The 12,861-nt window shown below is 38.2% G+C and overlaps 1 protein-coding gene across 4 annotated transcripts in view; it reads left to right on the top strand.

Annotated features, from left to right (window-relative positions):
* Window positions 1-12,861, top strand: part of sbf2 (SET binding factor 2) — a 507,247-nt gene that overhangs the window by 275,185 nt on the left and 219,201 nt on the right. For all 4 annotated transcript variants that reach the window (XM_059975882.1, XM_059975881.1, XM_059975879.1 and 1 more), the window contains one exon: window positions 2,146-2,274. In XM_059975882.1, coding sequence (XP_059831865.1) covers window positions 2,146-2,274 — 129 coding nt within the window. The remainder of the gene's footprint in view (window positions 1-2,145; window positions 2,275-12,861) is intronic.

Raw genomic sequence — 12,861 nt, 5'->3', positions numbered from 1 at the left:
CTAAATCTAGAGAGCATATGTGTAAGGTGAAAGGAGAAAGATTTGAGGGAGATGAGGTGCAAATGTTTCACATAGTGGATGGTGCATGTTTGGAATGAGATGTCAGATGAAGTAATAGAGGCAAGTAGAATTAAACATTTCGAGGACATTTGAATGGGTTCATGGAGAGCAAAGGTTCAGTGTGTTACGAGTAAAATGCAGACAAATTAGACCAGCTCAGAAAAGGAGCATCATAAGCATGGAAGAGTTGGCCAAAGGGCCTGTTTTTTGTGTTAGAACTCCATAATACTCATAGACAGTTTAATGGTTGTATGGCAGGCAGTGTACATTTGTAATAAAGTAGTTAAGTTCCATGGTAGAGAATTTACAAGGTATGTTGTAATATTCAATTACATACCAGCAAGAATTGTTATGGCAGCATGTAATGATCTTTTTTTCAAACTGAACACAGAAAATATACTGCCAGCGTATAAATATACAGCGTGGGATTTAACAGAATAAGAACATGGCAGCTTTTACTGAAGTGTATTTGAACAAATTATGGTCAGAAGCACAATGAAAGTATCTAAATCTGAAATGGTCAATAGAATTACATATTACTTTTAACATTTACTTTGTTCTCTATGTTTCCTCATTTAGCTGTTTAGTTTTTAACATAGCAAACCTTACCAGTGCTTTCGGCATTGGAGATAAAGTTTGTCAAAGGTACCTGCACAATTTAATTCCGCACTCCTGGGTTAAAATAAGTCCAGTATTTCAAGAATCAAGATGAAAGATCCAAGTTTATTTAATGTCATTTCCAGTACACAAGTATAAAGGAAACCAAACTAATTGATATTCCAAATCCAATTTAGCATTTAAAAGCTCATCAAGGTAAAGAATACAATAATAAAAACACTTAAATATCAATGCATCTGATAACTTACATACATAGATGGATTATATGTAAATAAAGTAATACTAAGTAAAGGAGTGTATGTACCTAAGGTGACTCTGACAGGAAATGATAAAGTAGTGGTAGGTGAAGGTGTTGATCAGCTGTACTGTCTGGGGGAAAATAACCATTTTTCACTTGATGGTCCTGGCATGGAAACTACATAGTTTTCTCCCTGATGGAAGTTGGACCAACAGTCCATGAGCAGGGTGGGTGGCATCCTTTATGATATTGCTGGTCTTTATCCAACACTTTTCTGTATATACTTGATGATGGGCAAGGTGGTGCAGCTGATGCATTAGGGAGTTTTGACTACCCAACTGTAAAGCCGTCCTGTCCACTTCAGTACCATGCAGTGATATAGCATGTTAGGATGCTCTCTACTGTGCATCTCTAGGAGGATGCAAATATTGGAAGTGCATAGTCCAACTCTCTTCAGCCTTCTCAGAGGTGTTGGTAAGCTACTGTATTTAAATATGCACATATATCAAGAACCACTACAAAAATAACAGCCAAGTATTTGTTGGGAAGAAATGATAGGAGTTGATTGTATTTTATGAAGAGCCTTATAAAATAAAACTTTTTAAAAATAGGCCATAATAAAATTGGAATATTATACCTGTTAGCATTTTTCATCATCTTTAACAAATTTAAAGGCTTACATTTTTTATTTTCCACTGCCATCAAAAATATAATTTGCCACCTTGTTGGCTTAAAACCTAACTGGTTATAGTATTTGAAAGTGGAGGATTTTTTTTGTATGTGAAATAATATCATTTGGAATCAACCTTATAAGATACCCTATTTGCTTTTCTTATTTAGCATGCCAATAACATTTGTGGCCTGTCACCTTCACTTGTAACACATTTTAAATTTACAAAGTTCTTTTCATTAATAATCCTTGAGGAAATAAAGCTATAATAGAATGTATTTGCATAATAGCCCCAAGAGTAATTGTATTTACTAAGCATCCAACAAAAACTAGGTTTTGTGGTGCCATTGACCATGAATCCCAGAATCTGTTGTATGCTTAGTAAATCCAATTTTTGTTATTTTTATTTCCCACTCTGTTATGCATTCAAGAGGACATCAAATTGAATATCATTCACTGATATTTTTCAAAGTTGAGGCTCACATGTGGAATGGAAAGTGATGCTGACTGACAAACAAACCGATTGTTATTTATTTGAAAATATTTGGTCATTTTGCAGGCAGCCTTTCTGGGACAACGTGGATTGATTGAAAATGACTTTTTGACAAAGGTTCTTGATGGAATGGCATTCGCAGGATTTGTTTCAGAAAGGGGACCTCCCTACAGATCTTGTGATTTGTTTGATGATGTAAGAATTTTCTAGCATTCCTTTATTCTCTTTTTAAAATATTTCAATGATTATAGTTTTAGGAGTTTTTTACATTATGAATGTTACTGAAATGAATTGTGCCAGTATTTTAACAATCAAAATGATTTGAATAATTGCTTTGTGCATGTGTTATAAATTACTCCTAGTCCCATTAGCTTTACTTTATAGTTAGGTTTCCAAGAATTGCTTTCAGTGTTATGGGGGCAATAATAATATGCTATTTTGGAATGTTCCCTTCTGGCATTATTGTTTTCTATTTAGCCTTGATATTGACCAATAAACCTCATTTTGCTTTTGATTGTGGTTTAGATTCTCTCCAAGTTGGCACAAAAAGCAACTACTTAATTGTTGAATGAGATGTTTCACGATTTAAGTCTTGAACATAAACAACATTGTTTTGCATAGCACTTTTACGAACTCTGGAGCATTTCAAAATTACTTCTCACTTATTTTGAGAAATACTATTTTTAATCCTGTTTGTTAAGGTTTTTTTTTACAATAGTGGTAGTAATTATGACACATAAGGTGTCTAAATATAAGAAACCGTTTTTTTTGCAATGGGGCAATCATTTTGTTCAGCCTGGATATTTTCTCTGTATGGGTAAATGCAAATTTGACAATGTGAAGAAATGGTCTGTAACATTTATTTGTAATTGTTCTTGTGGCATGTTTCTAACTCTCAATTCTGCCTAGACCTGAAGTAGTTTGATTAGCCCAAAATTAGTTGAAGAGAAGCCTTTTGGCTGCCTGGAAAATTATTTTGCACAGCTCTGAGCGTGCAGCAGCTGTTTAATATTGGGACGATATTGTTTGCATTTTGGGCAATATTTTTCGATCTTGTTGCAACTTGAGGATTAGATTTATTTATTTTCATATTCACCAGGGTGCAATAAAATCCTATGTTCTTGTGAAACTCAGTATGTACATGGTAATGATAAATACAATAAGTACAGCACCACGCACAAAAACAATGGAATGATGCAAAGTTGAGCTGTACAAATTGATGTCGTGCAAAATGAAATGCTAAAGTGACAAGCAACACACACTAAATGCTGGTGGAACGCAGCAGGCCAGGCAGCATCTATAGGGAGAAATACTGTCAACGTTTCGGGCCGAGACCCTTTGTTAGGACTAACTGAAAGAAAAGATAGTAAGAGATTTGAAAGTAGGAGGGGGAGGGGGAATCCAAAATGATAAGAGAGGACTGGAGGGGGTGGGGTGAAGCTAAGAGCTGGAAAGGTGATTGGCAAAAGGGATACAGAGCTGGAGAAGGGAAAGAATCATGGGACAGGAGGCAGGGAGAAAGAAAGGGGGAGGGGAGCACCAGAGGGAGATGGAGAACAGGCAAAGAGTGATGGGCAGAGAGAGAAAAAAAAAGTGGGAGGGGGAACTAAATAAATCAGGGATGTGGTAAGAAGGGGAGGAGGGGCATTAACGGAAGTTAGAGAAGTCAATGTTCATGCTATCAGGTTGGAGGGTACCCAGATGGTATATAAGGAGTTGTTCCTCCAACCTGAGTGTGGCTTCATCTTGACAATAGAGGAGGCCATGCATAGACATACCAGAATGGGAATGGGACGTGGAATTAAAATGTGTGGCCACTGGGAGATCCTGCTTTTTCTGGCCGACCGAGCGTAGGTGTTCAGCGAAATGGTCTCCCAGTCTGCGTCGGGTCTCACCAATATATAAAAGGCCGCACTGGGAGCACGGGACGCTGTATATCACACCAGCTGACTCACAGGTGAAGTGTCACCTCACCTGGAAAGACTGTCTGGGGCCCTGAATGGTGGTGAGGGAGGAAGTGTAAGGGTAGGTGTAGTAGTTGTTCCGCTTACAAGGATAAGTGCCAGGAGGGGATCGGTGGGAAAGGATGGGGGGGACGAATGGACAAGGGAGTCGCATAGGGAGCGATCCCTGCAGAAAGAGGGGGGCATGGAAAGATGTGCTTGGTAGTGGGATCCTGTTGGAGGTGGTGGAAGTTACGGAGAATTATACGTTGGACCCGGAGGCTGGTGGGGTGGTAGGTGAGGACAAGGGGACCCCTATCCTGAGTGGGTAGCGGGTGGATGGGGTGAGGGCAGATGTGCAGGAAATGGGAGATGCGTTTGAGAGCAGCGTTGATGGTGGAGGAAGGGAAGTCCCTTTGTATAAAAAAATATAAAGCCCCTTTGTTTCCTTGTATTTGCTAAAGTGACAAGATGCATTAGCAGGCGGGAACTCCATTTTTACTAAAATACAGTTTAGTTGACTTATGAATTTCAACAATGGAGGTATCATGATTTAATGATGAATTTTAGATGTCAGTGTTTTAATTTCTTCATAAAACATGAAGTGGTCAGAGCATATAACATCACAAGGGTTATTTTAAAAACCTTTGCTATTTGAGTCTGATGAAACCTGAAGAGCCTGATTCGTAGCAAGATCATCACATGTTTCACTGGAAACAAAGACTGGTACAATGATTGAATGAAGCGAATCCAAGTACGGGACACAGGCACCGAGATTTTGTTAAGATGTAGACACGGACCTGAATGTTGGACAGTAAACAGGTGGAACCTTGACATAGAGAGATGGGATTAGAACACACAGTTCTAAGCGGCCGGGAAACATTAATCACCACACAGGTAAAACTAATGATCTGGCAAGGAGGATTTGTAATGGCAGGGTTCTTATACTGCAGGTCTTGATGGAAACCAGGTGTGCCGTCATCAAAGAAAATTAGAAACAATTGGGAAATTAACTGTCAGAACCATGGCACAATCAAAGGAAATTAAAGGAAACTAGGGAATAACCGATCAGGACCTTGCTAGGCTGGTTCTAACAACCAGACTTACCCACCTTTCAATGTGTACATACTTCATAGATGACAACGATGTGGCATCTTTTAAATGTCTTATAAAGTATAGTATCCTTTCTTGCTGCCATTGAAAATTTAGTGAATCATGTTCTTTGTATTATCAGCATCTCCCATTTTTATATCAGGAACTAGTATGTTGAAGCTACACTCCAGAATTTATTGTGTGATCTCAGCAGATCCTGAGAATGTGTGAGATGCCACATGAATGAAAGCATTTTTTCCAATTTTCTTGGCAAAGCTGAGCTCATGTTGTGCCAACAATGGCATTATGTTAGTGAATTCTTGCAAAATAAGCTGCTTTTCTTGAATGCTGACTTTATTTTCTCATAGTTGTTCAAGACACATGGGGATCAAAATTCCCACGTTGAGGTAATTCCAACTTTCTGTTTGAATTTTGGGGCTTAGGAATTCATAGACAGTTCAACTAGGCGAGGACCTTACTAGACATTATACTTGAGAGTGGGCCGAGCTAATTGATGGGAACTTCATTCGGAGGTGCATTTTGTGAACAGTGATACAGAAGCATTTCTAAAGACCTGAGTGTTCATCAATCCACAGAGAAATTGTCTACAAATGAAGGAAACTCGGTACTTTGCTACTCTCCCTAGGAGTGGGCATCCTGCAAAGATCAGACCAAGAACACAACAAGTCTCTGTTCACGTGTCCACTATAAGAAAAACACTGGCAAGAATGGTGTTCAAGGAAGGACACCGTGGGGGAAATCACTGCTCTCCAAAAAAATCATTGAAGCATGTCTCAAGTTTGCAAAGGACCACATACTTGTACAACGCTTCTGGGACAATGTTCTGTTGACAGATGAGACAAAAGTTGAACTTTTTGGCAAAAATGCACATTGCTATGTTTGACGGAAAAAGGGCACTGCACACGAACACCAAAACCTCATACCAACTGTGAAGCATGGTGGAAGGAGCATCATTGTTTGGGGCTGCTTTGCTGTTTCAGTTTGTGATCGTTGAGGTAACCTTTAGTTGAAGTTATTGCTGTACAAGGGGGTCACACCAGTTACTGAAAGCAAAGGTTCACGTACTTGATCCAACAAATACATGTAATATTGGATCATTTTTCTCAGTAAATAAATGGACAAGTATAATGTTTTGTGTTTATTTCATTAGGGGTTCTCTTTATCTAGTTTTAGGATTTTCATGAAGATCTGATCACACTTTAGGTCATATTTATACAGGGTTCACAACTTTCTAGCACCACTCAACTGACATATGGTAGTCTTTCAAATGCCAGTTGATTACAGTTCAGGAACAGCATGTTCCTGTGAGGGTGAAAGATAAAAAAATAGAAAAGTAAGGGAACCTTGGATGAGAAGGGATATTGTAAGTTTAGCCAACAAGTAAAAGCTGAAATCAGACAAGGACCTTCAGGAATGCAAGTGAAGCTGGAAAGAATTTAAGCAAGATTAAAAATGCTTTTTGCATATAGAATTAAGAAGAATTACAAGGCATTTTATATGTATATTAGGAGCAAGAGGGTTGCTAGTAAAAAGCTCAGTCTATTCAAGGATAAAGGAAGGAATTTATGCGTGAAACCAAAGGAAGTAGACGAGATCCTTAACGTGTACTTCACATTGGTATTCATGAAGAAGGATATTGGATAATGGTGAGATTAGAGAGGGATCTGTTGATATTCTAATGTGCAATGATATTAAGGAGTAGGTGGGTGTTTATTGGCTTTCCTCTAACATGTCCTGTTTAAGTCTAGAGAAAATAAGAAGTCGGACATTGGATACATCCTTTAAATTTGAAGAAATCTGGTGACCTTTTATTCAGTATTTTCATTTGATCTGATTTTTGTACTGATTCTCTTCCAGTTATTTTTTCAGAACCTTGGATTTGATCAGAGTGTCTCTCTTTTGGTTTTTCTCTCAGGATGGACTGCCCAGTCCTTTTTTTCCTGTTTAGCATAACGGTTTTTTTTTCTTTTTATATAAATATTTCTAATAGTCCTCCCTTTCTTCATAAGTTGATGAGGAGAATTATACATTCTATATTAAATTTATACTTTGTAGATAACACTGTGTGATTCTGATATTGTTTATTTTACCTTCTGTATGTACTGCTATTGACATATATACCAGACATATTCTCCTCTTGTCTGTATACACACTTTAAAAAAAAATCAATAAAAAGATTGGAAAAAAAAGAAAGAAAAAGCATTCAGGCAGATAACTACCCTGGGTTGATGAGCTCTATCCAAAGATCTTCTGAAGAAGGAAAGGAAGGAGACTACTGTGGCCTTAATCTTTGATCAGTGGGAAATTTGGGTGGAGACTGGTAGATAATCTGGAAAAGTTTGAGTTGATGCACTTCGGGAGTCAAATGCATTGGAAAGTGTACATAGTAAATGGCAGGACTCTGCATTATTGATGACAAAGGAGTACAAGTCCATAGCTCCCTGAAAGTGACAACGTAAGTGGATTGTGTGGTAAAGCAAGTGTGCAACATGCTTTCCTTCATCTTTTGTGGCATTGAGTGTAGAATTGGTACATCATGTAGCTCTATAAAGCTTTGTTCTGAAAAGGCTTTGGTTAGGCCAATTTTGGAATATTGAGTATCTAGTTCAGGGTGTGGTACTATAGGATATATTGACTGGGTGCCAGACAGGTTCACCAGAATGTTGTCTGAATTGGACTTTATTAACTATAAGGAGTGGTTTGATGAATTTGGATTATTTTCTCTGAATTGTCAGAGGCTAGGAAGTAACCTAATAATACTTTATTCTGCACTCTGTTACTGTACTATCATCTCAATGTACTGTTGTAAAGAATCATTTTGCCTAGATAATGTGCCAGCTTTTAGCTGTTCCTTGGTACATATGACAATAATAAATCAATTTACCAATATAAAATAATGAAATACATTGGGCAGATTTTTCCCAATGTACAGAAAACAGGTGCTATTGAGTGTGGATTTAAGTTGAGAGAAGAAGTTTAAAGGAGATTTGTGAGGCAGGTTAATTTCACAGTGTTAGGTGTTTGGAATGCACTACCAGTGAAGATGGTAGAACCAAATGCAAGAGCAACTGATAAAAGGTGTGGAGGAAGGATGACCATGAGCTGGCAGATGGGACTAGTTTGGTTCAGTTGCATCCTGGTTGGTGGGGACACGTTGAGCAAAGGGGCCTGCTCCTGACCTTTACTGATTCATCTTCTAGGGCTTGATCCAATATCATCAGAGTGTCATCTGCAGAAGTCACCCAAGTAATTTCCATTCAGATTCGCCTGATGAAGTGTGAGGATGATGTAGCCTTTTTTAAAACCTTTTATTTTCATACAACTTTGTCAGGACCAATTCATCAAAACTAAAGTATTTCTTAAAGGAAATGCCTTAAGTGGGATTGCTTGTGGTAATTTTAGGTCTTACTACAAGTCCAATGACAAGTTTTTGGGAAAAAAAGAAAAATGCCTGGAAAGCATTCACTTACATTCCTAGTAATCCTTGGAGAGCATTACATGTAAAAACAGTTATGGAGCTGGTATCTGAAAGGTGCAAATTTATCTTTCTTATGGAATTTACAATATAAATGATTTAAAAGAAGCAATATTTTAATTGATAAGTGCACGTGAATAGCCAGACAGTCCTGGCACCATCCATCCAGCTGGATATATTAAAGCAGATATACATTTGGAGACCTTTCACAGTATATCTATCTCTGGAGACTGTAGGAGTCGTGAAGATTTTAAGAAACTGTGTTCAATGCAGCCAAATCTGCAACCAAGATCCTTAGTGCACCTTGTCTCAGAACAATCATATCAAACTATAAATCACAGGGTTATTCCAGGGAGCAACAGTGGAGTGTTACCAGAGGCCAATAGTATTCATACTTTAGTCGTTAGTACTAACTCATCTAAGAGCCACTCAGCTTAAATAATTTTAGTGGCTCCAGACAGATCTTAGAACAGGAATCCTTATTTTGAGAATTAGTGCTACATGTGCCCCTCTTCCGGTATCTTTTCCCCCAAATATAAATCCCTCATTTACTTAAATTTTAAAATAACCTTTCCTAAAATTTCAGCTTTTTTTTAATGACTCAGTCATTACTTGAATGCAACTTTCCTGGGATTGTCCTTAGTTTATTTTGTCAGTTCTGTGTCACGCATACAATTACAAGGACTTTACGTCCCTGAGCAACCCAGTCCCAAAAGTTCGACTAATGTCACACCATCCTCAGAGAGTTTTAATATTTTAAATAAATTGACAATTATTAATTTCTGATCAATTGCTGATATTAAATCTATTATCAGTTGCCACCTGTTGGAGTCTTGCAAATTCTTACCACCACTGTACAGAATGTTTCCCAATTTTTACTCCCAGAGAATGTGCTATGATTTTTAGTCACTAACATCCAGTCATAGACCATCCAGTAAACAGAAATAACTCATCTCCATTTTTCTGTCACTTGTCTTTAAAATCTTGTGAATTTCCATTGGATTACCCTCAGGCTTTGAAATTCTGTCTCATGCAATGTTATAGTTTTATCGATTTGAGTGTTAGAGTAAAATGGCACGGAAGTAGATCCTTCAGCTTAATTCATCCAGGCTGAACAAAGTAAAATGGTCTATGTTACATTCTTGTAGATCCATGCAGTGTACCCTCCATGGCCAATTTTCATCTTAACAAGCAATGCCACAAGATTGAGGATGACAATTCCACTTTTGTGGGTTTTGAAACGGCTGAGCTAATATATGAATCACAGGTTCTCTGAATTCCTGCCAACCACTGTATAGAGTGTTTCCCAGTTTCCCAGCAGAAACAATTTATCTCCATCCCTTGGTTCATTCAAGATTGAGGGTGACCAGATGGAAGTTTATAAAATGATGAGGGACATCAATAGGAAAGATGAACAGAATTATCGGTGGATGTGGTAGAAAGTGCCTGTTGGGATGGACAGGTAAGTACCTAGTGAGTTGTAGAGCATCTTCTGCTACTTCAGAAACTCTTCAGACAAGGCCTTGAGATCCTCAATATCATCCCAGATGCTGTTTTGGCACTTTGACCTGCTGTGTATCAGAAGTTCCCAGGAATTAGTGGGGGTGTTTTTTTTCAGCACCGAAGAACCTGCACTAGACTATCACAGAGTTGTTGGGCTCTCTCCACCTTCTGAACTTCAAAGCTTCGATAAGGTTACTTCCAGGTTCCTATGAATATACATTCAATTTTCTTGCAGTCTCATAGTGTCCCTTAAAGCCCAGGTAATTAGTTTTCAGGTAAATACCCCTAGCTCTGTCCCTCCAAGGCCAATATGTTCTTCCGACACTCACAATATTTAAAAGTATCACTTTCTCAACTATTGCTATTGCTGTCTGATCTCATGTACCTCATAGTACTTCACTTCACTTGATGCAAGGGCCAGTATACCATGAATCTGTGTAATTATTTTCAGTATTCTAATTAAATATATGCATTTTAAGGATAGAATGGAGTTACAAGCAGAGATTATATCCGCTGATTTTATTCTCACTGGAGCACATAAGATTGATGAGTGTCCTAATAGACGTTTATAAAATTGGAAGACATCAGTTGGAGAGATAATCAGAATATTTTTCCCAGAGTAAGAGAGTCAAGAACTACTTGCCACAGTGTTAACGTGAGAGAGCAGAAATTTAAAGGCGATCTGAGAAGTAAGTTTTCCATGCAAAAGGTGAAATATGCAGAACAAACTGTCAGAAGAAGAAGTGGAGACAGATACGATTACAAGATTTAAAATACATTTGGACAAGTGCTTGACATGGAAAGGAATAAGGAACATCCCAGAATTGATACTGTAGGACTTGAATTCCCACTTTTTATACATATTTCACCTTACTCGCTGTGCTGTTCAAATGTTGAACCACATTGCATTGACTCTTAACTTGTAAAGTATGCCTGTAAAGAATTAGAGTGATGCTGGTCAAATAAGACTTTCTTACAACTTACTGTGTTTTTGATTTCCTGGTTGTCTTTGCTTCTTGATTTGAAGTACTATTATTATTCTTACTACCAGTATCATTTGTGGCTGAACATATCATAATTCAATTTGGAACTAAATACAGGATACCCGTTGGTTGAAAGGGGTTCCTTCTATCTTGATGGCCTCACAGGACAGCAGAATAAACCACATGTGAGACATGGTTCTGTTTTGAACAAATGTTCAGATGCTCAAGTTAACTGAGCTGTCTGGTAATATGAATGTAGGTTGTTTCTCCAAATTGTGATATGTTGTATAACAGATAAAACCATAAAATAGATACTATAAATATGCAAAGAATCATTTATGTTATTGCTTTAGTATAGATTTGGGAAGAAGGCAAGAGTGGTAATTGTTGCTGTTAAATAATTCTCTAGCATTGCATACTGTCAATCCTAATCCTTCATTATCTTTCAAGATCATTTTGTCCACATCTTGTATTCAGGAATATTTAGACCTTATTGTTGTGCTTTTTCTTAGCCGGATATCAGATACAGTCACAACAGCACAATTCCACTTTCCAGATGGTAAAAACTTAGAGGTACTATGAATTATGAGGATAGTAAGGAGACATTATGTAATTAAAGGTAGTCTCAGAGAATGGCAGTTAGAATGAAGTATGAAGTGTTCAGATTTTAGTCAGAAAGTTACAATTTAGAGGACATCTTTTTAAAAGTTAGTCTGGAGGACTGGAAAGTTGCAAATGTCTTCCACTCTTTATTATCTGAATGATGGCTGATTAGGAAAAGGGGAGATGCAACGAGACCTGGGTGTCATTGTACACCAATCATTGAAGGTGGGCATGCAGGTACGGTGAAAAAGGCAAATGGTATGTTGGCATTCATAGTAAAAGGATTTGAGTACAGGAGCAGGGAGGTTCTACTGCAGTTGTACAAGGCCTTGGTGAGACCGCACCTAGAATATTGTGTGCAGTTTTGGTCCCCTAATCTGAGGAAAGACATTCTTGCCATAGAGGGAGTACAGAGAAGGTTCACCAGATTGATTCCTGGGATGGCAGGACTTTCATATGAAGAAAGACTGGATCGACTAGGCTTATACTCGCTAGAATTTAGAAGATTGAGGGGGGATCTTATTGAAACGTATAAAATTCTAAAGGGATCGGACAGGCTAGTTGGGGAAGTCCAGAACGAGGGATAAAGGGGAAGCCTTTTAGGACCGCGATGAGGAAAAACTTCTTCACACAGAGAGTGGTGAATCTGTGGAATTCTCTGCCACAGGAAACAGTTGAGGCCAGTTCATTGGTTATATTTAAGAGGAAGTTAGATATGGCCCTTGTGGCTAAAGGGATCAGGGGGTATGGAGAGAAAGCAGGTACAGGGTTCTGAGTTGGATGATCAACCATGATCATACTGAATGGCGGTGCAGGCTCGAAGGGCCGAATGGCCTACTCCTGCACCTACTTTCTATGTTTCTAAAAAGGGAGGGAGACAGAAGAAAGAAATTTATAGGTCAGTTAGCCTGATGTCAATGACAGGAAGATTTTGGAGTAGATTATTATGGATGAGTCTTGAGGTACATGGAGGCACATGGAAAAGTAGGCAAAAGTCAGCATGGTTTTTTCTTAAGCGAAAATCTTACCTGACAAATCTGTTGGAATTCTTTTGTGGAAATAACAAATAGGATAGACAAAGGAGAACTAGTGGATGTACTGTACTTTGACTTTCAGAAGCCTTTGAAAAGGTTCTGCACCTCAGGCTGCTTTACAAGATAAG

The sequence above is a fragment of the Hypanus sabinus genome, chromosome 7 (genome assembly GCF_030144855.1).
Source record: "Hypanus sabinus isolate sHypSab1 chromosome 7, sHypSab1.hap1, whole genome shotgun sequence".
NCBI lineage: Eukaryota > Metazoa > Chordata > Chondrichthyes > Myliobatiformes > Dasyatidae > Hypanus > Hypanus sabinus.
This window is presented reverse-complemented; position numbering and strand designations above follow the sequence as displayed.